Source organism: Indicator indicator, chromosome 1 (assembly GCF_027791375.1).
Source record: "Indicator indicator isolate 239-I01 chromosome 1, UM_Iind_1.1, whole genome shotgun sequence".
Lineage (NCBI taxonomy): Eukaryota > Metazoa > Chordata > Aves > Piciformes > Indicatoridae > Indicator > Indicator indicator.
The window spans coordinates 87,703,142-87,729,751 of NC_072010.1; the positions used below are offsets into that span (position 1 = coordinate 87,703,142).

General features: G+C 40.2%; 1 protein-coding gene across 1 annotated transcript; it reads right to left on the reverse strand.

Annotated features, from left to right (window-relative positions):
* Positions 1-669: 669 nt before the first annotated feature.
* Positions 670-25,980, reverse strand: ATG3 (autophagy related 3). The gene is made up of 12 exons (XM_054382820.1): positions 25,893-25,980; positions 22,884-22,925; positions 19,976-20,025; positions 18,812-18,882; positions 16,985-17,092; positions 14,866-14,915; positions 12,764-12,845; positions 12,225-12,259; positions 11,306-11,461; positions 10,222-10,349; positions 1,640-1,708; positions 670-881 (listed from the first exon to the last, which is right to left on the reverse strand). The coding sequence occupies exons 1-12, from the start codon at positions 25,962-25,964 to the stop codon at positions 800-802; spliced, it is 945 nt and encodes a 314-aa protein (XP_054238795.1). The 5' UTR covers positions 25,965-25,980; the 3' UTR covers positions 670-799.
* Between the last annotated feature and the right edge of the window lie 630 nt (positions 25,981-26,610).

Genomic DNA, 26,610 nt, shown 5'->3' on the forward strand with positions numbered 1-26,610 from the left:
AGCCTGGATGTGTCTGCAGTGTTTGACATTCCCAGGTGTATATACCTCTAAAAGGAAGCCATGCTGTTAAACTAACACTCACTGCAGTTGAGGCAGAGAATAATCAAAACTGAATCTTCCTCTACCACAGCAATCTCCTTCCTTTACCACCAAGCTTTCAAAGACTGTACTTACCTTTATTACAGGATTAATAGACTATACACTAATATTCCTCCTTTGTCTCAAAAGAATTTCAGCCTGAAAACACTTGTTCAAGTGTAAATACAAATTATCCTTCAAAAATGGGTTAGTTGAAGATGTAGTCACACCTTCCTAACAAGATGATCATTAATTTCCTTTCAGCCTTCAAAACCCTCCTCCAGCTGGAGTAAACATAATCATTCATAATTCGCAAAACCCCACATAGCTCTTCAATGAATTTAAACAGAAGGAAGGAAAGAAAAAAAGTGCGCCTTTAGGAATCAGCAATGAAACCAAAAGCATTAAGCTTCTACAAGGAAAGCGAATTTCAGCTTCCAATATAGTCAAAGACAGCCTTCTGTTGACAGGAAATTGAAGGACTTACAAAGAAGAAAAAACCCCACTTCTTCGTGCATTGTCTGTACAGGAATGAAAGCAATTTATTTCTATTACACACAAAGATTTTTATTAAAAAGGCTGGTAATGGAACATTTTATTTTAATGCATCAACTTGATGAAAGGTTAGTTACAGAAATTGTGTATACTGTTGTATAAGTCACATGGATGGGTTATTAAAAAAAAAAAAAGTTCTGATAATTGGAGGAAGACATTCTCTTAGTTACATTGTAAAGTGCCTCGTGTAGTCATATTCTATTGTTGGAATGACCGCCTGTACAAATTTCAAGAAAATAAGAAGGTACCTGAGCTTCTTGTTAAGGAAAATGTGCAAGAGCTAGAAATCTTGAAAGCTTGAGGGGGTGAAAAGAGGGGAAGACAGACAAACAGAGTGGGGGAGAGAAAGGGGAAAAAAGAGGAGGGGAAAGAAAGAAGAGAGAATACAGAAAAGCAGAAATCATATTTAGTGGTCTGCTCAACATTATTTTTTGCCAGTAGGAAAATAGCACTTAGCAGTTATACAGTTAGAGAATGGGAAATTAATGCATAATTCTACTGATGACATCTGATGCTTGCCCAAGCATCCGGATCTTCCTGGCTTAGGTTAAAGCAGGAGCTCTTTAAAATAGATCTTACAAACACCATTTATCGTTCCATTTATATACTTAATATTTGTTATTAACAAACATCAAGGTTAATTGCACCTAGCAAGACTAATCCCCAGCTACCTTCCTGTAGTTGCAGAGAAAACAGGCTCCTCACTGTTTCAGTGCCTCAGAAAACAAAACAGGTTCCTGTTCCAAACCATCCTTTAAAAGAGTTCCTTTCTGTTGATGAGGGAAAGCAGAGACATCAGCTTTGCTAGACTAAGAAGTCTGCCTTAGCAGAGGAGACCTTGCTTGCTCCCTTGTGTTTATCACCTTCAAATGCATGAGGGGCCTGCATCTGCAGTCTGGAGTATATTGGAAAACCATAAACTAAAGTGTCTGTTCACCTAGAATTGAGGCAGAGAACTGAAAGTGTAGAAGAAATCATTACCATGCAGCAATGAAAAAAAGGATACATGTGAACTCCAAGTTCTCCTCCACCTTCTGCAACAGTCTCAATTATTTTCTTCATGACTTCTGCATGCCTGAAGAACAGATCAGAAATTGTGAAAATTTTAAGGAAAACGTAACTCCCTCTATACAGAATCACTATGGTTGGAAAAAAAACCTCTAAGCTCATCAAGACCAACCATTACCTAACTGCTGGGGACACCACTACGTCATACCCCTGAGCACCATATCCAGATGCATCCAGAGATGGTGATTCAATGACTTCCCTGGGCAGCCTGTTCCAGTCTTTGATAATCCTTTTGGTATCCAAGTTTTTCCTAATGTCTAACCTGAACCTCCCCTGATGTAACTTGATGCCATTTCCTCTTGTCCTATCAGTAATGACTTGTGAGAAGAGATCAACACTCACCTTTCTACAGCCTCCTTTCAGGTAGTTGTATAGAGGTAGATGCTGGTCTCACCTCATTAAGATTAGGTTTTGTGCAATGTAAATAGTTTTGGACCGCTAGTTTCACAAGCGGCAAGAGGAAACCTTCAGTTTACTGAGAAAAGCAACACCATCAATAAATGAAAGTCAGTATTAAGGGTTGGCTCCTACCACTCACATGGAAAGCAAAAAATGTTCTACGCCACAATGTGGACCGAGTGCCATAATGAGAGTTAATACATACTGCTTGTCTCTAGTGTAATTGTAGTTGCTAAATGCCAGGGAAGCTACCAAATTAAATCCCCAGAAGGTAATCCTGACCAGCAGCAAGACATCAGAAGTTCTCACATCAACCCTGAAATCATTGCAAGTTTTTTCAACTGCTTCCACAGCATTTAAGAGGTTAAGAGGTATCAAACACTTCAACATTCCCTAGTTTCCTAGGAAAGCAGGCTAAACTAATTCTACATCAATTCAAAACTGATGCTCTGGGACTGACTTAGGTTATGAAATTTTCTCTGGTGATAACTTGAGTTTTCTGGCAGATCAGTTCCCAAGATCACTTCTCTCTTCGTGTTTTTGGGAAGCACTTACAGGGGAGGGCAAACATTTCCTCAGGCTGCTATGTTTTGACATTAAGTCATCAGTGACACAGCAGACCATACAAACACATGTACCATACAAACATATGAACCATACAAACATCTGTGCACAAAGCTGATGGTGAGAGTATAACATGGAATCACAACATAGCTAAAATTTGAAGAGACTGGTTATCCAGTCCAACACTCCTTTCTCAGTGAACACCACAGATTCTCAGTGAACCACCACAGATTGCTCAGGACTTTGCCTGATCCAGTTTTGAGTATCTCTGAAGATGAAGACTTAAAATCTTTTAATGACCACTGCAAATTAAAACATAATGGTCTTCTTTATTGGATAGTTCTTATGCCCCATAGAGTCAGAATTGTTTCAGCTGGGAAAGACCTCTAAAATCAAGTCTAACCATCAATCTAAGATCACTGTGGCCATTCAGCCATGTCCCAGAGTGCCATGCCCACGTTTCTTCAACACCTTTCCAGGGATGGTGACTCCACCACCTCCCTGGGCAGCCTGTTCCAATATCTGACCACCCTTTCAGTGAAGAAATTTTTCCTAATATCCAACCTAAACCTTCCCTGGCACAATTTCAGGCCATTTCCTCTCATTCTATTACTGGATACTAGGGAGAAGTGACCAACCCCCACCTCACTGCAACCTCCCTTCAGGGAGTTGTAAAGAGCAGTGAGATGATCTCTCAGCCTCCTCCTCTCCAGACTAAACAATCCTCAGCTGCTTCTCTCAAGACCTGTTCTCCAGGCCCTTCACCAGTTTTGTTGCCCTTTTCTGGATACGCTCCAACACCAAAATGTTCTTTTTGGAGTGAGTGACCCAAAACTGGACACAGTATTTGAGGTGTGGCCTCACCAGTGCAGAGTACAGGGGCATGATCACTTCCCTACTCCTTCTGGCCACACTGTCCCTCTTACAGCCCAGGATGGTGTTGGCCTTTTTGGCCACCTGAGCATAAACCAGGGAATGAAGAAGATACCACATCAGAAGGGAGGACGACTGTTTGGTTATGTTTTATGTAGAAGGGCAACAAGGTTTGTGAAGGTCCTGGAACACATGACCCACAGGAGCATCTGAGGGAGCTGGGGTTGTTCTGTCTGGAGAAGAGGAGGCTGAAGGGAGACCTCATGGGTCTCTTCAACTACCTGAAGGGAGGTTGGAGTGAGAAGGGGTCCAGCCTCTTCTCCTTGGTGGTAAGCAACAGCACTATAGGAAATGGTTTCAAGCAGCACCAGGAAAGGCTCAGGCTGGATGTTAAAAAAATAACCCTTTCAGTGAGGAAATATCACACACTGGAATGGTCTGCCCAGGGCAGTGGTAAAGTCACTGTCCCTGAAGATGTTTAAGCAGAGCGTGGACCTGGTGCTTAGGGACATGGTTTAGTGTTGACCCTTCAGTGCTGAGTTGAGGGTTGGAGCGGGTGATCTTTGAGGCCTCTTCCAAGTGGATGTTTTCTGTGATTCTGCATATGTTTTTAACACAAACTCCCAGGTTGTATAACTCATCTTGCTTTTATCTGTACTTCAACTTGGCTTTAAATTAATGATTCTGCAGGCAATCTTTATCAGCAATGTCATGCAGGACTACAGACATCCCACCTATGCATTACTGCAAGCCAGTTAACAGTACCAGTTAAAAAATCCTGAGAACAAAGTTTGCATAATTTTCTGACCATGCTTGGACAGCATTATGCAAATCTAAAGCCCTGACTAATAACTGGCATTTAGGAGTTGCCTCCGAAGTTAATCATGCTGCCAGCAACTGCAAACACAAGGAAGGAAGGAAGCTGTTGCAAAGCTACCAGGACACATTGTAAACAGGAACATGCAAGTCTGGGGAAATACTGAAGGACAGCATCTGTCATTTGCTGTCCTGTTGATCTTTGTGAATCAGCTATTCCTCACAGCTGATTCCAGTTGTGGATCCTCACAATGCCATGGCAGACAGCAAGGCCAGTTGCTTATACAGGAACCCAGCCGCTGTCAAAACTTAAGCTTTGACCTCATCCATAATGGAGGATTTGTTTTTGTACTGATACAGGACACAGGTCACCCTACCACTTCATACATCTTACTGACATCTGTTCCGTTTTCCAAGGACTAATTAGATAGCGGGAATTCCGTAACGGCCACAGTAACGGTCATTCTTACACTCTTACATTACATTCACAGAGTTACTCATGGAAAGCTTTGTGGGTGCTTTATAAACTTCCAAAAGTTTGTTTCCTGTTTTCATTTTCCTTCTGCAAGAAAATTTTGAGGAATTAGTATCAATAATGCATAATACCCCCAATACCTCCCAAAGGAAATCAGATAATTTCTGAATAAATGTAAGCTAAAATGTCCTGCTGTCTAGAAATCCATGGTTTTTTTTCTTACATCTGAATAGAAGCCTTCCAGAAATAACTCTTAACTCACATCCAGAGGGTAGTGCTCAATGGACTGAAGTTCAGATGGAGAGCAGTGACAAGTGGTGCCCCTCAGGGGTCAGTACTGGGACCTGTGCTATTTAATATTTTTATCAGCCATACAGACAGTGGGATCAAGTGCACCATCAGCAAGTTTGCAGATGACACCAAGCTGTGTGGTGCTGTCAATATACCAGAGGGACAGGATGTCATCCAGAGGGACCTGGACAAGCTGGAGAGGTGGGCCCAGGTGAACCTCATGAAGTTCAACAAGAGGAAGTGCAGGGTTCTGCACCTGGGCCAAAATAATCCTCACTATCAATACAGACTGGGGGATGAGGTGACAGAAAGCAGCCCTGTGGAAAAGGACTTGGGGGTGCTGACGGACAAGAAGCTGGACATGAGCAGGAAGTGTGTGCTTGCAGGCCAGAAGGCCAACCACATCCTGGGGTGCATCAAAAGAAGGATTGCCAGCAGATCCAGAGAGGTGATTCTGCCACTTTATTCTGCTCTGGTGAGACCTCAGCTGAAGTACTGCATCCAGGTCTGGAGCCCTCAACACAGGAAGGACATGGACCTGATGGAGTGGGTCCAGGGGAGGGCCATGAAAATGATCAGGGGGTTGGAGCACCTCTGCTATGAGGACAGGCTGAGGGAGCTGGGGTGGTTCAGCTTGGAGAAGAGGAGGCTCTGGGGACACCTAATAGCAGCCTTCCAGTACCTGCAGGGGACCTACACGAAGGATGGAGAGAGACTGTTTACAAAGGCCTGCAGTAATAGGACAAGAGGCAATGGCTTCAAACTAGAGAAGTGTAGATTTACACTGGATGTTAGGAACAAGTTCTTTACCATGAGGGTAGTGCAACACTGGAACAGGTTGCTCAGGGAAGTCGTTGGGACCCCATCCCTGGAGATGTTCAAGGTGAACCTCAACAGGGCTCAAGGCAACCTCATCTAGTTCAGGATGCCCCTGCTTACTGGAGAGAGTTGGACTAGATGACCTCTGGAGGTCCCTTCCAACCCAGACCATTCTATGAAGAAAATGTACTACATGCTCACCAGTGCTTGTTCTAGTACCTGTTTGAATGACTTGAGCTACCAGACATTTAAAACATCTACTAAATCTCCTAATTTACTTTCTGATAGATCAACTAACTTGAGGTGGTTCAAGTAAGAAGAACATGAATAATAATTGATTCCAAGTCAGCAATACTGCTGTTCCTATTGAAAATAAAAACTGAGATAAATGTCAGTTAAGCCCATACAACATTAAGGGGTTAAAAATAAGTTGAAAAAAGATGATTTCTTAGATTACTGATGAAAGGGTCATCTAATCAATGTTCACTATCCAGCTGAAGAACCCTTCCCCTGCTTTGTAACCAAACAGAGATATCAGTCAAAATATGTGGTTTTAATTTCACATGGGAATTCAGCACAGCTGACCTTGCCTGAATATCAGAGGGAAGGGAAATACATACCATCAGAGAGTAAAAGTTAAAAAAAGACTTCCTGACATATGGGGAACAAAAATCCAACACCAGTAATGACTCATTCCCACTGCATCCCCCCTGCCCTGCCTCCACAGGACTTTCAGTGCAATGGACAACAACTTCAAGCTTCCATAAAGGTGGGTAAAATGTAATTTTATTTTTTAGGTCAGTGTAGTTTCAAGAAAAAAAAGTGACCCAAGAATTTCATTCAGTGTTTAACTATTCACACACAATGGATGGGTATGGAGAAACCCATCAATGGCATCATTAGAGAATCCATGATATTTAACCTTAAGATCTACAATGCACTTCTCCTTGCAGTTGCCTCTTGTCACTTCTCTGCAGATATTTAGAGTACATAAGGAAAAAGTTCAGGAGTCTATTGATGTTTAATTCTGGAACAGAGAATTAGAGCAAGTAACTCAGATCTAATTGTAAATGTATCTAGTAGTTAACTAGTTTGATAGTCCCTTCATAACCTTCCTAACATAGGAGTTGAGAATTGTGACTAGTTTGCAGCAAATAATAAGGAAGTTGATTACATTCCTCCCAATACCATAAAAATGCTGACAAGAAATACAACTTAGAGCAGAGCTGCAAGATGAACAGTTTCAATTAGCTACTGAAAATAGAAACAATCTCAGACAGCTGACAGTGGCACTGCCATTTGTTTCCTTTCTGACGCATGACACAGGGATACACACGTCACAAGAAACAGCCAAATAAGTTTAGGACCATCCAGATACCCTACATTACACAATTCTTGTAACATGAAGGGAAGCAATAAGAAAGCTGAACAGTGGGACTTCCTGGCTAATGAAGAACAAAGCAAGATTTTTGGCTTCAATTTTTCACTTCAGAAGCCCAGACTTTCTTAGCTGTCAGCCTTAACAGGTCCATGTTACAGAACAGCTCACCTTGGAAAGTCAGAGAACGTACTGAAAACTCTCCATTTTAGAGAAGCTGTTGTCTTTTCTTCCGTATCTCAAGATGACCTTTACAAACCTTTCTGATGTGGAACAGCTGCCAGTCAAAGATTGCTTTTTGAGAAGGACTAGACAATTTTCTCCACATTACCAAGAAATCTGTCTGATTGTGATATTAATCACCTCCTTCATGCCTAAGATTAGCTGGAACAAGTGCCATGATGCAAACCACTTGAGTGTAGATGTGGATTACATAACAAAGGTACTGGCACTTCACTGGGCATCAGAGGAAGAAGTAAAAACCATGCACAGATGACTTTCCTCCATAAAGACTGAGTCAAAATTCACAAATTAGCATTGAATTGGTCCTTACTCCACAGAAGTATTTGCAAAATTAAGCACATCATGTTGCAGCCACATCCTAGTACAAAACCCATAGGCCTACCTAGACAGTGAGGACTGTCACAAATACCTGTTTCTCTCCTCCCAGCCTGCATGCAATAAAAGAACCTTCTTTGCAATCAATTTATTAGCAGGGCTTCCTGCAATCACTAAATTAAGCCTTAGCTTCAGGCTTTTTTCCCTTACTTGTCTTCTATCAATGACCTTCCTCCTTCATCCTACCTGATAGTCCTTCACAAACACTAGTTGCACAAAGAGCTGCATTCATTTGCTTTCCAAAACCCTGCAGACAGCAAACAAAACAGTCACTGACAGGCTGACATATGTTAAGATTGATATGTTTGTATGAGACACAAGAATACCTTATTGATCAAACCAAGTGTCTCTCTTTCCTGCTTATTATATTACATAACAGTATGTGCTCAAGAAAGAGGCCAGAACAACCATCTAGTAATGCTTTCTCAAAACCACCACCAGTTTCAGGCAATATGCAACTCAGCTTTCTAAGCCTGGAGCATGCTGTAGCTTTACTTGTAACAATTCTTGACACTTTTTCTTCCATTAAAACCAAATTGGTTAAATTCAGCTTAATCAGGTGCTTGCTGTGTGCAGAGTCCAACCTGTTTTCTGTCTCTGAACATGCTAGCAGCCATGCCACTAATTTTACTATCAGACAAAAAAACCCTGAACACCTATTAGTTCACTTTGTGCCACTCATAATGGAGGTCATCAAAATCATAACTCCTTCCGCAGGTGCCTTTTACAAAGCTGAAGGGTCCCAAGTTATTCAGTCATTTTTTATGGGAAGGAGCCTGTCTGTATCTTTCCCAGTTTTAGTCTTCACCTCACAGACTACAGAACAGATGACCAGAGTTGTACTGCAGTATTCAATATATGGGTGGTTCCACAGATTAATACAGGCTGCCTGCAGATTTCTGTTCCATTCTTTATTCTTTTCCTAAGTTTTCCAAGTTCTGCTTTATGTACCACTCAAGCAACAAGACTGATATTTTCACAGGTCTGTTGTGCTAGTGTAGACTCAAACCTGAGAATTTAAAGACCAACAATAAACTTCACTTAATGTTTCTACAACACAGCTAAATTGGGGAAATAACTATTTCCCAGTTGTACAATGGTTTCTCTGCACAATAGTGTCCAGATGCAAGACTGCTTGGTAAAACCAGACTGTTGTAAAGCAGTACTTAGGTATGAACTGCAAGAAGCACGATATATGTATTTACAAAGTTCCTAAGTGTACATCCTCATAGCAAGACCAAAAGTAGCCATAGACTATGTGGTACAGAGCTCCCTTGCTCATGCTCCCGAGAAAAAAATACTCTTCCCAAGACTAATGTTATGATCAAATAATTCCTAAACCAGAAACATGAATGTTTTGAGTCTGCAAAAACTACCAGAAGTTTGTCAACTGCAAGCTGATTATTTGACACCTCAGATAATGACATGAGATCCCAAAAATATTTAAGTCAAAAGAAGGGGCAATCTGCATTTTTTTGGTAAACGAATGTAAAGGGTGACAAAAAGAAAAAAAAGAGAAACCCCAAACTCGTACCTTCAAGAACTTCATACCATCAAGGAGCTGAGGAGTGACGCTGTTTATGACAGTCTCTGTATCACTGAGACATCTAAAAGGATGTCAGAGCCTACATCTAAGATGAAAGGCATCTTTCAAAGATCTATGAATAAAAATAAATCTGTGCAGCTAATCAAAACACAAACTCCCTATGTCTTGGCTGAGAAATGTGAAAACACAACAGAAAAGACCTTAAACCCTGAAGTGTTTTGCAGTTGTGCTCAAGAAATATTTCAGTGTGGTAATTAAAGGACCAGTGTTAAAAATTCAAGGACTTCTGGAGAAGCAGAAGGTAATTACTACAAAACAAACAAAAAAGAGCTATTTCATGTTCTAATAGATTTTTCTGCTCCCCAAGTATACAGTATAGTTTTGTCCTCCCTAAAAAAAAAAAAAAAAAAAAAAAAAGCAAATGAAGGTACAAGAGAACTTTGCTCTATAGAGTTCTAGTAGTCTGCCATCTTCTGGAGTCTGCAGGGAAGTGGAGGAAAAGCAAGTTGAGCTGAGAAGACAGCTTTGATTGCAGGCATAATACATTTGTGGCAGAGGGCACTGGAATGACTTCAGAGATTTGCTGGTATCTGCCTTTCATACTCCTTTGGAAGCTAACGGGTCACTATGGCAGCCAGTTGTGGAACTACGTCCAGAAAAAAAACCTGAACCAAATTCTTAACAAGACCAGTGAAGTGCCTCATGCGTAGATCTTGAATCAGACCAGACACAAAGACTCACCTGCATGGATGAACTGAGCACATGGGTGGTGGGGGAAGATGAGGATGGTTTTCAATGGTCACTGTTTTCTTGACATGATCTTGACTAATATCTTCATACATATGTTCTACTGTTAAAGGCTGCCGTTGCTATGGGATAAAGGAACACAAGAATGAAAGTGTAACTAAAAGAATTGCTGAAAAGGAACAAAAGATTCTAACACCATTAACAGATGAGGCACCAAGAATTAAATACCTAATATACAATAGTTCTGAAGGTACACTCTAGAGTGTACTAAAATCCATATGGTATAGAAACAATACCACACAATTTTTTGTTTTTAATATTCCAGGTGAACTGTAAAGCAAATATATTTGAGAACCACCTAGGCTCCTATCTATTTGAGCTGTAGGCCCTAACCAACTTTAGCTCAAAAAACTCAATCATTAAAAGGAAGTGTGATTTATCTAATCTTCTCTCTTTGATGAACACTACAACACATACCTCCTTAGTTGATTTAACTTTACTGGAGTTATTACTAAATCTACAGAACTAATAGAATCTCAAATGACAGAGCAAAATTTCCTTCCTTCAAAACGTGCTCAGTTATCAAGTACAATTTTCAGTAAAACTGTTCCTACTTCCTGGAAATAACTTATAAGTCTATACATATCTGAGGGGTGGGTACCATGATGAAGGTGCCAGTCTTTTTGGTGGTGCCCAGTAATAGGACAAGGAACAATAGGTACAAGCTGGAATACAGGAAACTGTTTATGGTGAGAATGCTGGAGCACTGGAATAGGCTGCCCAGAGAGGTTGTGGAGTCTCCTTTTCTGGAGACTTTCAAAGCCCACCTGGATGCATCCCTGTGTGGCCTACCCTAGGTGATCCTGCTTTGGGGTAACAGGGTTGGACTAGATGATCTCTAGAGGTCGCTTACCAACCCCTAACATTCTATGATTCTTTAAGTCCTGTCTGCAGGTCTGTATAATGGTTTTCTCACCAAGTTTTCCTTTAAATTTCTACTGTGAATAAGCAACAAGTAGCCTTGCTATTTGACATTAATTTCACAGAAGTGGGGGGAAAGCCAACAACATATCTATACCTCATCATATCCAAATAACCAGAGCCTTGGAGTCTGATAATATTTGTCATAAGTGATGTAGAGGTCGTAAGTTCTAGTCTGTAGAATAGCATCCTCCCCTCCAACATCAACTTTAGCTTTGTTAGCTTCTACCATCTGTCTTGTGTCAAGCGTTGCCTGGTTCAAGGTAAAATGAAAAGGTGAGTATAGTCTTGTTTGGGTACCCTCCATTCACATCCTAAGTGGTAAAGCTGTAAAACGGAAATGAACATTCTTAAGTGAGCATCAAAACAAAACAAAAAACCCAAACACAAACATAGGCTTTTGGGGGTTGTTTTTACATTTAAATTAAGAAATTCAGTTTCTGGTTTTATTTCTGGGGAAGTTTTTTTTTTTTTTTTTAAATGGTTCTACTTCTTAAAGGAAGCATGCGACTACATTGTCACATCCTTCACCTTCTTTCACCAGTAATTTTTGAACCCCACAGACAACTCAAATGAAATTCGTAAGGCAGAAGTCTCAGTTTATGCAGGTACATGAAGAACTTAAGAGTATCACAAGTAACAACGACCTCTGCTTCACTCATGATGGTCTGGTGCATCAGTGTGATCTACTGAACCTACAAAGCCACTCATCCTCCACGTGCAAGCCTCAAGAACCACTGCATTTTTAACCTCTAGTGAACACAGCCCTGTGTGCAAGCAGAGCAAAAAAGGTTAAAAAAAATTATCATGATCAAAATCTTTGAGGACCTAAGAATTAAGGTTACTGCAGTAGGTTGGCAGGAGACAAACCCAGAGAAAACCAGGGTCAATAATCCCACTGCTCATAACAATATTGATGTGATGTTATAGCATCCACTTGTCATTGTTTTTACTTAGCTTGTGCTCATATTGGTGATAAATATTGTAACAGACAAGATAAAGAACTGCTCACTCACATCATCTGTCTCCAATAGCCCACTTTCTTCATACTCTGAAAAGAAGACCCATAAAATTCTGCATTCAGCTCATTCACAAAAACTTCTTTAAAACAATCTACATGCACTTTAATATCTTTTATTCAGGTAGATTTCCCAGTCCCCAAACCACAATATATTATTTTAATACAAATTTGACCAGAAGAACAGTAAGCACATGAGGAACAAGAATTCTTGAGTGGTTTTAGGCAGGAAGGCAGATTGAGTTTAATTGTAGATAAGAAGCAGGAAGGAATCTGTGATAAATCCCCAATTTATACTTGCTTGGATCTGCTCTGCTCTCCAAATTAATTTCCCAGTCACTAACATTTATGCAGCTTTTGGCATACCAGCTATAATAAACATGAACCAGTAAGACCATATAAAAGATGATAAAAAGCATGCATAGCTGAATTTTTTAGCATGCATTCCATGAAAAGAAAGAGCAGTGTTCTCTTAAAGTGTACAGCTTTTATTAAAAGCCTGAAATAAAGCACATGCCACCCAACTTAAGGAAATACCTTCCATGTCTGCAGCTTCTCCTTCATCTTCCTCATCATCATCTTCACAAGACACTGAACATTCCGGTATTTTTATACTATCCTTTAGAAATTAAATTGAAAACACTGCTTTAAAGACTACTGCATCTACAAAGCCTAACAGCCCTAGTAACTTTAAGGTGTAAGTCTAGTCAATCCATACAGTTAACCAGAAAAAATAATTTCTGCAATATAAGAACTATATTTGTTTATTAACTGATCTTAGTTTCAAAGCCATAGTAAGACATTAAAAATCCACTTCAAAAGTCCTCATTTGACTCTGTAATCTCAAATTATTTAATTCCCAAGTAAAGAAGAATAAAAATAGTGTTGAGCAGCCCAATTTCTTTTCCAAAAAGCAACCTATCTCAAATGAAAGGCTGTAACTAAACATGTAGATTAAGATTCTGTAGGTCCCAGGCCACAGCCAATTGTGCAGCATTTATCACAGAATATCTCAGGTTGGACAGAGCCCATAGAGATGATCAAGCCTAGCTCCCTGCTTCTCACAGGAATGCCTAAAACAAAATCCTGTAATGAGAAGTGTCATCCAGTTCATAACTTTTTTTAAAACACAGAAGAGTTCCCAAAAATATAATATTTTGATATAATTGTCACAAGAAACAGAGTCCAATAAAAATAAATATGGTACAAGCCCTCAGCCAACTTTTTCTTTTGGGCATTTGAACCCAAGAGACAACCCTGGCAAAATTCAAAAGGGAGAGGTCTGGATTCACACTGGTTGTGAAGACTTCAGGAGAATACTCCAAATAATGATTACAATTAGAAGCTGCTCTAATTCTAAGCATCAGGTGGTTGCTTTCCTTATTAAAAAAAAAAAAAAAAAACCAAAACACCAAAATCAGTAAGAACTTAAGCTGTCAAATGCTTTGGCAAAAAAGAATATTAGCAGAAAAGCTTTTCTTCTGCATTGGACCAGTGGTCCAAGCAATGAAGTACTGTACAAGCAGCAAGATTTCCTACAACAAAAAAAGAGTGTTTCTTCCACCCTTTTGTTACAGACTTGTGAAATAACAGCATTTTTACTGTGTTTAGCTCAATCTCACTTAAAATATATGCACTTCACTGTATCAAAAGCATTTTGAGCTATTTACAAGCGTGCAGCAGCCCATTCTCTTTCTCCTCAATTTTTAGAACCCAGAACTTTGTGCTTGAATGGTTTAACAAACCCCGATAGTACACAGACTGAACTCCACTGTACAACCACCACCTAATACCAGGTTGGAAGAGACCCCAAGGATCACCTGGTCCAACCTTTCTAGTGAAAAGTGTAGTTGAAATGAGATGGCCCAGCACCCTGTAGAGCTGAGTCTTAAAACTGACCAGTGTAGGGGAATCCACTATTTCTCTAGGAGATTATAATAGGAGATTATTCCAACGTCTAACTGTTCTCACTGTGAAAAATTTTCTTCTGGAGCCTAACACACCTTTAAAGCATTTTGTGTCGCTGACTTTCTCCACGATTCTTAAAACATGCTAGCTAACAAATTTCCAACTGTTCTCAGCTTCTTCAGTTCACTTTCAGATTTCGCTCCTGCTGCAGAGTGACCTTTTGGAAAAGTGTAGAAGCTGATGAATTTGTAAGACATACACGTTTAAACAATTTTAGTACTTCTAAACTTGAGGGCACCATCCTGTCAAACAGGACCAAATGCATTCAAACTCTGCTGGCAGTAGTTGAAGATTATGAAGAAATTATTTATATCCCTAAACTATTTTTCCATGTAAGTTTCTTTAACCTGCATATCCAAACATTTGTTTTTTTGAGACACAAAGGTACATCATCACTGTAAACAGATTTTCATTTTCGTTTTCAGATTGGAGAAGCCTGCCACAGGAACAGAGTGGCTAAAGACATTCCAAAAAGAATGATGCTTCAGTAAACACATAGTAATAAGAAGATGCACATGCTTAGATGAGTATGATGGGCTCTGAAGGTCAGTGTGTATCTGCAAAACACCTAGTGACAAAGCACATTTCAATCTTGCACATGAAGTACTAGACTACTTCTGTTTACCTTTAGGTCCTGTAATAAAGCAAGAAGAAAATTGAGAAACAAGTACCTTACTGTCTAGTGTGATCTCTTTAACTGCTTCTGTTGCACCCACTATACCTGTTAATTGAAGAAGATGTCTGTGTTAAAAACTTGTTTCTTTCTTACAGGTTAGTATAGAAAAAGGTTGCAAAGATTTCAGAAAGCAGCATGTGATCTTTCCAAGTTACATCTCAACAATTTTGGTATTTAAAAGGCTGTTTATTTAGTAGTGGTAGGATGCTTGGTGCTGGACGTTCATAAACAAACCATACTAGTAACACGGAGCACAACAGAACAGCTCTTGCACATTATACAAACTGATGGAGCAGTGCAAAGTGATTTGGACTTTTATTTTAAGGATTTTTTTTGCATAAAAGCAAGTTCAGGATAGGCATTGATGTCACAATAATGGAACTCAGTTTCACGAGCATGCACTTACTAATGCTTCTGAGTACACTGAAAGCAAAGCATTCATGACAAAGGATAAAGCAGAACACTCAATGCTTTTAGCCTAGAGAAAGTAGGAGTAAAAACATCCCAAATCACAGCCGTATCAAGTCTTGAGTCCCTCCCCATTAGCTTTCTAGATTTACTGCAGCCATCTCCCAGTACTCTTTGGGATGCAGGACAAAAGTCAGTGTTGACATGGAACTTTTATCTATCGTCTTCAGACAAAAGTAAGTTACATCCCTATGGAGAACGAACCTGGAATCAAGACAATTGTTCATCAGAAATAACTGTTTAAAGAAAAGGAATGCCACTTGAATTCTGCTTGGAAACACTGTATGATTGTGGCTAGTGGCTGTGTGATTATTTACATATGCTTTTTCTCCACCAGAAAAAGTGGCTTTATAAAGGATATCTATACAGATTCACAGATTCATAGAATACCAGGTTGGAAGGGATCTCAAGGATCATCTAGTCCAACCTTTTCAGGGCAAGAATATAGTTTAAATGAGGTGGCCCAGTACCCTGTCAAGATGGGCCTTGAAACTGTAATGTAGAGGAACTCAACACCTCCCTTGAGAGTTTATGCCAATGTCCAAACAGTGAAAAAGTTTTCTGGCATCCAGTCCAAATCTCCCCAGTGGCCACTTGCACCCGTTAGCCCTTGTCTTTACCATGTGACTCTTTTTACAAAGAGAATCTCCCTCCTCATGATAGCCACCCTTCATGTACTTGTACATGGTTGTGAGGTCTACCCCAAGCTTTCTCTTCTCAAGACTGAAGAAACTCAGTTCTCAGCCTTCCTTCACGTCAGATAGGTGGAATTTGATATTTTTATCTCATTTAACAGCATTTGGAGGGCCTGGCCAGGCCCAGTGAGTGTTATAGTTGTGCAACCACAGCACAGTGACTAAAGCAGCCTACCCTGAAAAGAAAAACTCATCCAAGGATTCTACCCACAGCAGGGATTGGGAATGCATCCTTATTTCATGGATGCAGCAAAGCTACAGCAAACAATCTTCTCCTGCCTTTTTTCTCCTTCAAGACACAGACTAAAACAAATAAATGCCTATTCAACTCCCACACTGATCTCTCTATTTAACAGTATTTTCTTTCCTTTCAGTGCCCCTGCCTCTACTTCCCCCAGACATCTCAGATACTACAGCTATTTTCTGATTTTCTCCTTTTAGCTCAATCCAATAATTTAACACAATGGGAAACACTGAAATAATTAAGTCAGTTGAGGACATCAAGATAAAGATCTCAAAATGCTTCACATGCAATCTTACTAAAAAAAAAAAGTTGCATGTTCAAGAAAATTGTTTAAACCAGCATTTTCTTCACAGGATCTCCTTACTAAGGAATAAGCCACTACCCAGCTAATTTTAAGTAACTTCCTAGAACTTTAATGAAAGAATATTGAAATTACTGTCAGCCTCTCTAAAACAAGTAGCTTGTTTCAGGCACATACAGATACACAGTTAAACAGCTGGGCATTACACAAGAATCAAGTAGCTAGCTGTCAATGCATCTTATTTCAGACAATTTCTTATTTCAGACAATTATTCTGGCAATGTAGATTTTGGGTTAAACACTAGTATGCAGTCATCAATACAAAAGAAAGATTTTACTTTCTAAGAGCAGAAACCGAAAACTTTTCAGATCAACAAACACAAAGTCTGAAGCAAGTCTCTGAATACCTGCATTGTGAAATGTGTCTACCCATCCCCCATCACCATCGTCTTCTTCTATAATTGCTTCCTGCTCATCCGAGTACTCCATCTGCTTACACCTTTTGTAGCATGGTACTGCAAAAAATAAAAAAGGACAAAAAATAAAATGCACTCATTCCTACACAAAACCAGACTGGAGCAATAACTTAATCCTACAAGGCCTTCTGAAACATGGCAGTCTCTCATATCCTTATTTAATGAATGCTGAAGCCACATTTCAAATGCAAAAGCAGAAAATTAAATATGTTCATGTGCTGTATCAGATTATTTCATGAACAGTACAACACTTGCAGTGGTCTTGAAAGTTCATTCTTCTGTTACCCATTAGGGCACTTTCACCCAAAACTCTTAAGGATTAGGAAAGAGCTTCTCATTTGTTAAGAATTCAGAAGAAGTTTTCCTCACAACTACGTAACTTTTAGCTTAAGTACAATTTTGCCTGGATTAATATCAATTTACCAAACAACTGGTCTTTCAAATTCTGCTAAAAAGCTTGTATAATCTTGTTTACATAATATATTAAGTATATTTACTTAGAAATTAACATCTAGAAGTTTACAGCAGGTTAGAATTAATGTATTAAATAAAGTTCAGTCATATGCGCTACAGAGCCATTCAAGTATAGAAAACACCCAAAGAAAGAACACAGATATGATTAATGCAAAACAGATACTTTGCAACATCATAAACAAGGACTAGGAAAAAAAGACTGCTTTTCCACCAATGTGGAGAAAAAAAAACACCCTGCTGCATGAAGTACAGAATTTTCAAAGTGTTCTTACACCTTTCTGAAAAGGAAGATACGGGTGTGAAACTCACAGTGAAGTTCTCCAAAGACTTCCAAAATGAGGTCCAGAGGACTGCTCTGGCCTCAACCATAACCCACAACTTTTACTCAGGTGGCATGCCAATGTGTCACCATCAGCAAGTAACCCATTATTTTGAAATGTGACCTAGAAAGATCAGAGCAATGAGGGACCCTGGATGTCAGGGGTGGGAAGAGAAACAAAATAAATCCCTTGGCGATCCAGCCAGGAGGACCAACTCAGGAAAGCCTGCCCAACACTACTGTAAGTGTTATGACATGATAGCATACTGCAAGACTCCAAAAGGCAGCAAATAAAGTCCAAATATAAATACAAAATACAATCCACTGCAGGTAAAATCTTCTCAGGCTATTCTTAGTACTAAAGGGACATCTAACAGCATTCACTTTGGTAATTTTAACACAAGATCTTTTGAAAAAATAATTTCCCCCATGGTTGTGCCAGTATGTTAACCTTCTCACTCATTAAAAAGGTAGTCACTACAAGTATTACCTATGTGCAATCCTTAGGTTGATAAAAATTATTTCAAATTGTATTTTATATTATTGTTATTAACAGAGATAACGGGGATTTGTACTAGAATTATCAGTGTCGCTGAGAAAACGTTTTGGAAACACCTCAATATCCTCAGTTTTCCAAAAGTAAGAGCAAAATGAACATAATTTACTTTTACATGCTGATTATGAGTTGGAGGACAGGAGCGACAGACAAGGAGGTTTACAACATTTAAGCTTAATTTCTACTTCATCAAGGCAAGCTATATTACCAGTATAAACCCTTCCTAACAACTGGTCTAAGGAAGAGATTTGAGGTACATAGGGAAGACTTTTTTAATATCACAAAGCCAAAGCATCTGAAGTGCAAAGATACTTGCTACCCCTGCCAATACAGGCAATCAGGAGAGTTGACAGCACAGTCAGCCATGCTATCAATCCTATGAACACTTGTATTTAAACTTCAGCCTTACCATTTTTAGTTACCAAAAACTGCTTGTCTGTTGGTAGATAAGCCTTAACTTTTAGTTCTTCTCCTGAAGCCCTGTAAAATGAAGTGCACCATAAAAGGTTGAGAATTTGATGACCTGTAAACAAAAGCTCTTCTCCTTTCAGTGTTTATCAGGAACATTTTGCATTCCCCTCTTGGCCTGTTCTCTTGAATTTCTTTGCTATGACTTTACTCTTCCCTGTACAAAGACTTCAAAAGGTTGGCCACCCCTATGGGATTGGAGTCTTGGATTAAAACTACTTTCCCTTTAAAATAGTCAAAGACAGGTTAACAGAACAATCACAAAATTTTCTAGGATCAGCAACAACATAGTCCCAAAAGTCTGAGGAAAGCAATGTCAGGAAAAAGCAAAAAATAGACCACCAGAAATAAAACCTGCCCATAGTCACTAGAGCTCAAGTAATCATTGTCAAGTCCAAATTACTCAAACACTTGCTTTCACCTTGAGTGGGTTTTGGTTTAGAGTAACGTTCTGACTTCCAAACTGCTGGCACACAGGCCAGACTCATGATCTTTTGTCTGAAGGAAACAGTAAAAAGGTAAGAAACAATTATTTCAATGAATTAATTCCTTCTTTGGCAATTCATGGCCCAGTATGAAGCAAAGAACCTTGATGATACCATCTGCACAGACAATGCCCACTTAGGTACTGATTAGTTCTACAATGCAAGACAAATACAACATGAGGATGCACCTTATTTGCACCCTTATATCATTCACACACTGCACAAAGTCATAGAATGTGGGCCCATTTGAACATACTAAATTTACAAATGTTTGTCTAAAATATATCAATCACAACTACTTCCTAGCAATTCCAGTTGCACATGGCCTTTGCTTTTTTAATCACCAAGACAAGCTCAAGGAGACATACTGCTACAGCAGCTAAGCACTGAAAGCATTCACAGTATGTACCAGCTTACTTCCTCTAAAACCTTAGGAAAACAAACAAAAATCCCCAAACAAATTCTCAACTACAGCTATGCAGAGCAATAAATAAGCCCTTGCCTGACTTAAGGACAGCTTCATCATAAAAACAGAGCAAGTTCTACTCTAAGAGTCCATGTCCTGCTCTAAACATGTCAAAAGCATACACAGGGGTACTAGCTTCCTTGATTTTACTTACCATTGCCAAGTAGGACAGTGGTGAACTAAGTGATCTCCAGCTGCGACAAACTGTTAAGGCAGGGAAAAAATTGATAGTAATATTTCAGATGGTAATTGATAGTAATGTTTCAGCTGCACATTCCTTTGTCAGATTAACTATGTAGCTAATAAATGCTTAAATCAATTTGATGCTTTAACTCTATCTCAGCTAACCATGAAAACCACAGAAGTAAACCCACTTCACTAGAGGGAAATGCATATTAAGCACACTTACAAGTTCAGAAAATTTGAGTCTTCTAGACCCTGTCTTGTTGTTTACATTGTGACAAGAACTGTTCTTATTTGCCACTCTTACCAGTTTATACAGCTTAATGTAAAAAACGTATTTATTTCTCTTTCAGTGTTTGAAAAAATTTTGCAGCAAGAAAACTGACACTGACTTTACTGCATCAGTGAGAGAACTGCATCAGAGGAACAAACAGTATACGTTAAGTAACATACATCATTGCAATAGCTCATTACTGTTAGCTAAACGTGAATAAGATATTTAGTACACTGAAAAACTGCATATAATTTTGTACTGAAGAAACGGCTTTTTAAAATGTGTGGTCTTTGCAGCAATTACTTTTGAAAATGAGGTGCACACCTACTGCTGCAGATGCTTTCTTGTCTAAAAATGCCAGTTTATAGACTGCTGCCTGGGGTTGCAGTGTGTCAGCCATTTTCTCACCACGTCCTGCGTACCAGCACAGTGGAAAACACCACAATGCACACTGCATATGGATTAACAGATTTAATCTCTGTCAACATGCTTTCTTTCATCCATTTTCCAACAGAAGTCTCTAGCAAAAGCAAAATCACCACTTTAAATAAACCACCAATCCCTTCTAATACACATGGAAATGTTGAAACTCATTCGTCTTTACGTAATAATAAATATGTAAACATGAAACTCTAAAATTAGTTAAAATTCCCTGGATTGAGAAACTGAGAAACTGCAACACTGTTTGTGGGATCAATGTTAAAATATATTATTAAAGGTGAAAAAAATTCAAGTATTCTTTGTGGGTATAACAGATACAAAACCCTAAAACAATACTTGACATTTCACTTACATCTCCTTCATCACAGGGAACAAAATTATCTAGCTGGTTTCACTTTCTGTTTCTCAAGCACTGACATCATCTCATACTTCAGTCAATATTGCAGAAGTGGCAAGAGGTCAATTTTAAAACAATATCTTATTTCTGCTTCCAGAAGGAATGATTTTTAATATTTGCCTGTACTTACATTTAAAATGAAAACAGGTGTACCTTTCTGAGGTATTACCTAGCAAGAAATCCTGACAGTAAAGATTTTGTTGCAATTAAATCAAGTAAAGATATATATGAAAAGAGGAAGTAGATATTGAGTTTGATTAATGAATCACTGTTACCCTTATTGCTAACTGATTCATCTTCAGAGGCAAAGCACAGGAACTCCCCAATGTCTGTATGACAGCCAGTGTCTCAGACTAAAATACAGTCTAACTGAGATTCATTACCCAGGAAATCCAAATTAACTCAAGGATAACATCCTAGTATCATTATCAATGGCTTCCAATTTTTCTTTAGCAATTGTTACTATGTAAAAACCAAAATCAGGGAAGAAGAAAGACTGAAAAGAACAATCAGCAGATCCATGCTCCAACCTCATCTAAATTTCACAAAAAGTTAATCTTGCTGTGTAATTGTTTCCCTTGACTACTTCCTTGAAGTATTCAATTGATTTATCCTATTAGCATCCAACTTTATAGAGAATACATACTATTAATGGTGCTGAAATGCTGCAAACTGTTTAACTCAGTGTGGGTTTTGCTACTTTTTACAGAAAGCACCTTTTCTTTCAGAAATACTACAAAGTTTTCAGTCATAGACCAAAAAGGGATTAAGAATTTGTCTAGATGTTCTGTTATCTTTGTTTCATATCTAATATAGATTATAAATGCATAAACATACACATGTATGGTTATGAGAAGAGCAGATCATCATGCTGCTAAGCCTGTTTTTCTGAGCAGTACTCCTCTGGATCATAGAAGTATGAGTGCTTTCTTGCCATGCAACTGAGCAGAAAAATGCTAGGCACCAACATTAGGAAAAGTATTTTTTTCTACACTATCTGCCTGCATCAGTCATCGTTTGTTCTATCTTTTCCAATCTCCATAGTCTTGCATTCACTTTTCTTTCATTCTACCTAACACTCTTAACATTGTTTTCTTATACCCCTTTAAAGACATATTTTTCAGATCAGTAGCACTTTACTATGAGTAAAAGCAGAACAGCAAAGTCAAAACAGCACTGCATAATTTGTTTTTACTATGCTAGAAAAAAAAAATCCTGTTTGTTTCTCTTCACAGTAGACTCTAAAAGACTTCCTGGCAGCAATCCAAAACACAACCAGTTTGAAGTAGCCTATAGAGAAGAGTGGAGAAAAAATAATCATCATTAGATACTTGGATGTGGACGAGCACAGGTAAGGAATCACCCAGAACCCTGGAAAAGAGTCAAAAGTGAGACAAGCAGAAACTGTTCCCCAGATACAAGTTCCCCTTTAAGTTGCTTATAGGAAAAACTTCCAAATTAAATATATACCTGTTTTGGTCCTGAACTCTGACAAATGCAGCTGTTGACCCAGCACTAAGTTTTGTTGCAAACTTTTCACAATACAATACAGAAAAAAAAGCATTCCACATTCAGATGCCAAGTGTCAGCTTGAGAGAAATTCTGTTATTCTACTTTGTCCATAAGGAAAAAATGCCACTTACAACTTCCACTGCATGGAAAATGTTTCAAGAGGCAACAATTAGTTGACAAGGACATGAACTGTCAAGATGAACGTGGTCATTTCTGAGTAAAACATAGTTACTTTCAAAATTTCTAAATACTTACTTCTTCAGGTGTAATTACTCCTGTTTCTTTGAACTTGGACTCCTGCAATACAGAAAGTTGAGAAATTTTGAGAACTGCTGACAATTCAAAAGTACCCCACTTTATTGACTCTGCTTTTGTCTTGGCATTAACTCTGTCCACAGAGATCTGTGAACCAGACTGGAGGCAACCTCTGCCAGTGCTGATCAGCAGCTGATGTCCATATCCTATAATGTATGGCGAAATATGGGGTGTTATAAGATTACCCATACAAATTCATTTTGTTTTTTTTTTCCTCCAGCTGATTACTTTAATAACAAAGAAAAGATCCCTCACTTGGTACTATATTGCCCACCAAGAGACAGAAACTGTCCTGGAAGCAGCGATTCTCACAGTCAGGACTCTGTTCTAGGCACTAAACAGCACTGCAATACATCAACATGAGGTTTTGCAGTTAAAGGCCATGAAATGAATGACTAAATCAACTTTGCCATGTGGTACGAAAAGTCAGGTAGAAAGTCTTAACTGTTAACTTCTTTTAATACTTATCTCTGTGACTTCATTATGCATCTTATGGAAATAGTTTTTGATTTTCTCATCATGATTTTTTTTTATCGAAAAAAAGAGATGGAAGCAATAATGCAATTTAATTCTGCATGAAAAAATTAAGTACTTTTGCATTAAAGATGACATTCATAAAGTTTAAGGAAGCAACTTTTACTAGCATATTCAAACCCAAAGTGTATTTGGTTTAATACTTCTGTTTGTTTGGTTGTTTTTTCCTCCAGGAGAGTCTCAAAAGCACCAAGGAGATGTACTGCTTCCCAGCACTAGAGCTACCTAAGAATGGCTTTTGAAAGAGAACAGAATTCAACCATGGCATAGCTCACTTAGTCACAGAACACCACGTTGGAAGGGACCCCAAGAATCATGTGGTCCAACTTTTCTAGGTGATAGTGCAGTTCAAATGAGATGGCACAGCATCCCATCAAGCTGAGTCTTAAAACTGACCAATGGAGGGGAAGTTAAGTTTTCACATCATCAGTTATTTCTTGATTAACTTCTTGCCCTAAAGAACTCAATCTTTTTCTATGAAGACAAAAAGAAGCAACTTAAAAGTATCTCACTTCTTGGTACAACTTCACCATATTGAGTCATTAAGAAATCATTAAAGAAAGCCAGTCGTTGACTGACTTGGTTATTCTTGATGCTTCACCTTGGTGCATGCTAGCATCTGTGCTAAAAGGAAATCAGCATGCCTGTTTCATGCACAACTGGTAACTTTTCCTCCCTTGTTTCTATAGACACTGAAGAACAAGATTAAGATAAAACAAAACAGCAGCTATACAAATGCTGTAACATCACTATATGCTAAGTAACAGAATTCAGAGAAATATAAACAACTCTAATTTAGCAATTTGGGTTGCTATGAAATGCAGAATTCTCAATAACACTTTATGCAACACCTCAATGGAGACAACTTACTATTTAACCTTAAAATGAACTTTAAGCAGTAGGCAGCATGAACAAACCTGTATTTCCGGATTTACTTAATAAAAAGGTGTAAAATGCCTATCCTCTCTTTCGTGAGGGTCAATAGTTCACTTCTGGCTCTCTGTACATTCTGTAGTAAGTAAGTTAAGGAGACACACAGGTCTAGTTTGCTTCCAAAGTTACCTACCAAGTTACAGTATTTATTTCAACCCCTCCTAAAGGGTGAACATACACATAATATTATCACCTCCCACTTTTGGAAAGTTCAGCTCCTGCCTCCTACCTATTGGGAGTACACCTGGGCAAAAGAATTCCTCCACTATTAACTACGCTAGCTGTGCAACAGCAGCTGTACTATGGTAAACAAGTCACTTCACCTTTCCACACAACTTCAATGTCACATCGGTGGGCAACTCTAGAAAGGTCCACTATCCAGGCAAGAGTATACTATACACCACAAACATTCAATTAATAATTGAATATCGCTATTTTCTGCCTAAAGAACGACGCTGCAGAGTACAAGACACATAGGTCATACCATAAAACCACAGGCAGAGAGACTGCTGTCATAAACAATTACAGTAGAAGTATTTGTAACTAAGAGGCAGAAGATAGCATACAGTCTAACAACTTCAGAACAACGCTGTTTCTACACAAGTAATCAATAACAGAAAATATAACAGGTGTGCCATCCACTTCTACAAGCCGATTGTTACAACTCAGTCTCAAGAGCTAAACAGCCCATTTCTACTACTTGGTGTTACTTTAGCACAAAGAGGCCCGTACTAACACGGTAACGTCGATACAGAAATAAGCTATGCTACATAATGTTATACCTGCTCACAGGATGGAAGTGCAATTAGGTTTTTGTTGTCTCACTCTTACCCAAAATAACCATTGCAATGCATCCCTAAACCCAGGGTTAAACCTGTCAGTACTGTACTTTCCTTTCTGACGATATCGCTTAAAGGGCAGCCACAACTAAGTTATTCCTCGAACATCAGAATGAGTAACACTTGGTCTTTGAAGGCCTGCACCTTCTATGTGAGTACTCCCACCTGTAATGCGGTATGAGTTGTAACTCAAGCCTCCCTCCATCCCGTAGGCCTTAGAGCAGGTTGAGCATAGCTTTGCTGCTGCAAGGCTGCCCCAGCTCAACCTTCTGCTGAGATACGAGGGAGCATCGCGCCCTCGGAGTTCTCTTCGCCCGTTAGGTAAAGCCGCCGCAACGGTAGAGCTCCTCAGGCCTGCGCGACGAGCGCAGCCGCGGCCACTGGGAGGCTTCCAGGAAGGCAAGAGAAACTCCCGGGACGGCAGGGAAATGCCCGCGCAGGCGGGAGCGGCCGTAAGGAGCCGCCAGCAGGCGGGCAGCAGCCACACTGCAGACAACACCCCAGGGACAGCAGAGGAGACCGGGGCCGCTCCATCACCACCCGATACCCCACTGTCTCACGGCCCTGCGGCTACCCCGCCGCCCGTAAAGGCTCCAGCACCTCCCCTCGCGTCGCCCCGCCAGGCTCTCGCGCGGGCCCGCACCTTGAGCACGGGAGTGAGGTACTCGGCCACCTCCAGGGCCTTCCCCTTCACCGTGTTGATGACGTTCTGCATGCTGCCGGCAGGCCCCACCAAGAGGACAACCACTTGGCCCTCTGGTTAAGGATTTCCACGGCGCCGGCCGCCCCGGCAGCACGACCCGCCTACTCCCCACCCCCAAACACCCGTGCCGGCCACGTGACCTCGCCCCGCCCTTCCCAGAGCTCTTCCCGCCCACCCCCACATCATACACACACACACACCGGCGCTCAACTTTACGTCAGCGCCCGGCGCAGCGGCCAATGCGCCTGCGCGGGACCGGTGAGGATGGCGACAGCCAACTACTCACCTGCACTGTAACGTGCGCAAAGCGGGAAGGAGCAGAGGGCGGCAGCGGGCACCGACGACTCCCGGAGCGCAGGCGCGCCCCGCGGCTGTCACGTGGCTAAAGGGAGGAGCGCGGTTCCCCGTGGTCACGTGGCAGGAGCCGGTTGTCACAGGGGATGAGGTGCGCGCGCGCGCCCCCGCAGCGGGCGGCGGCGCGAGGAGGATTTCCAGGGGGCGCGCGCGCGCGCGCTACCGGGTGGGAGGGCCCCGCCCTGCCCCGCCCTTCCAGGTGAGGCTAGTGCGATGGGACGGGGCGGGAGTTGGGCAGCGTCCTCCCTTGTGCCGGGGGAGCGGGGAGTTTGGTGCAGGACGTTGAGGGACATAACCGTGCTTC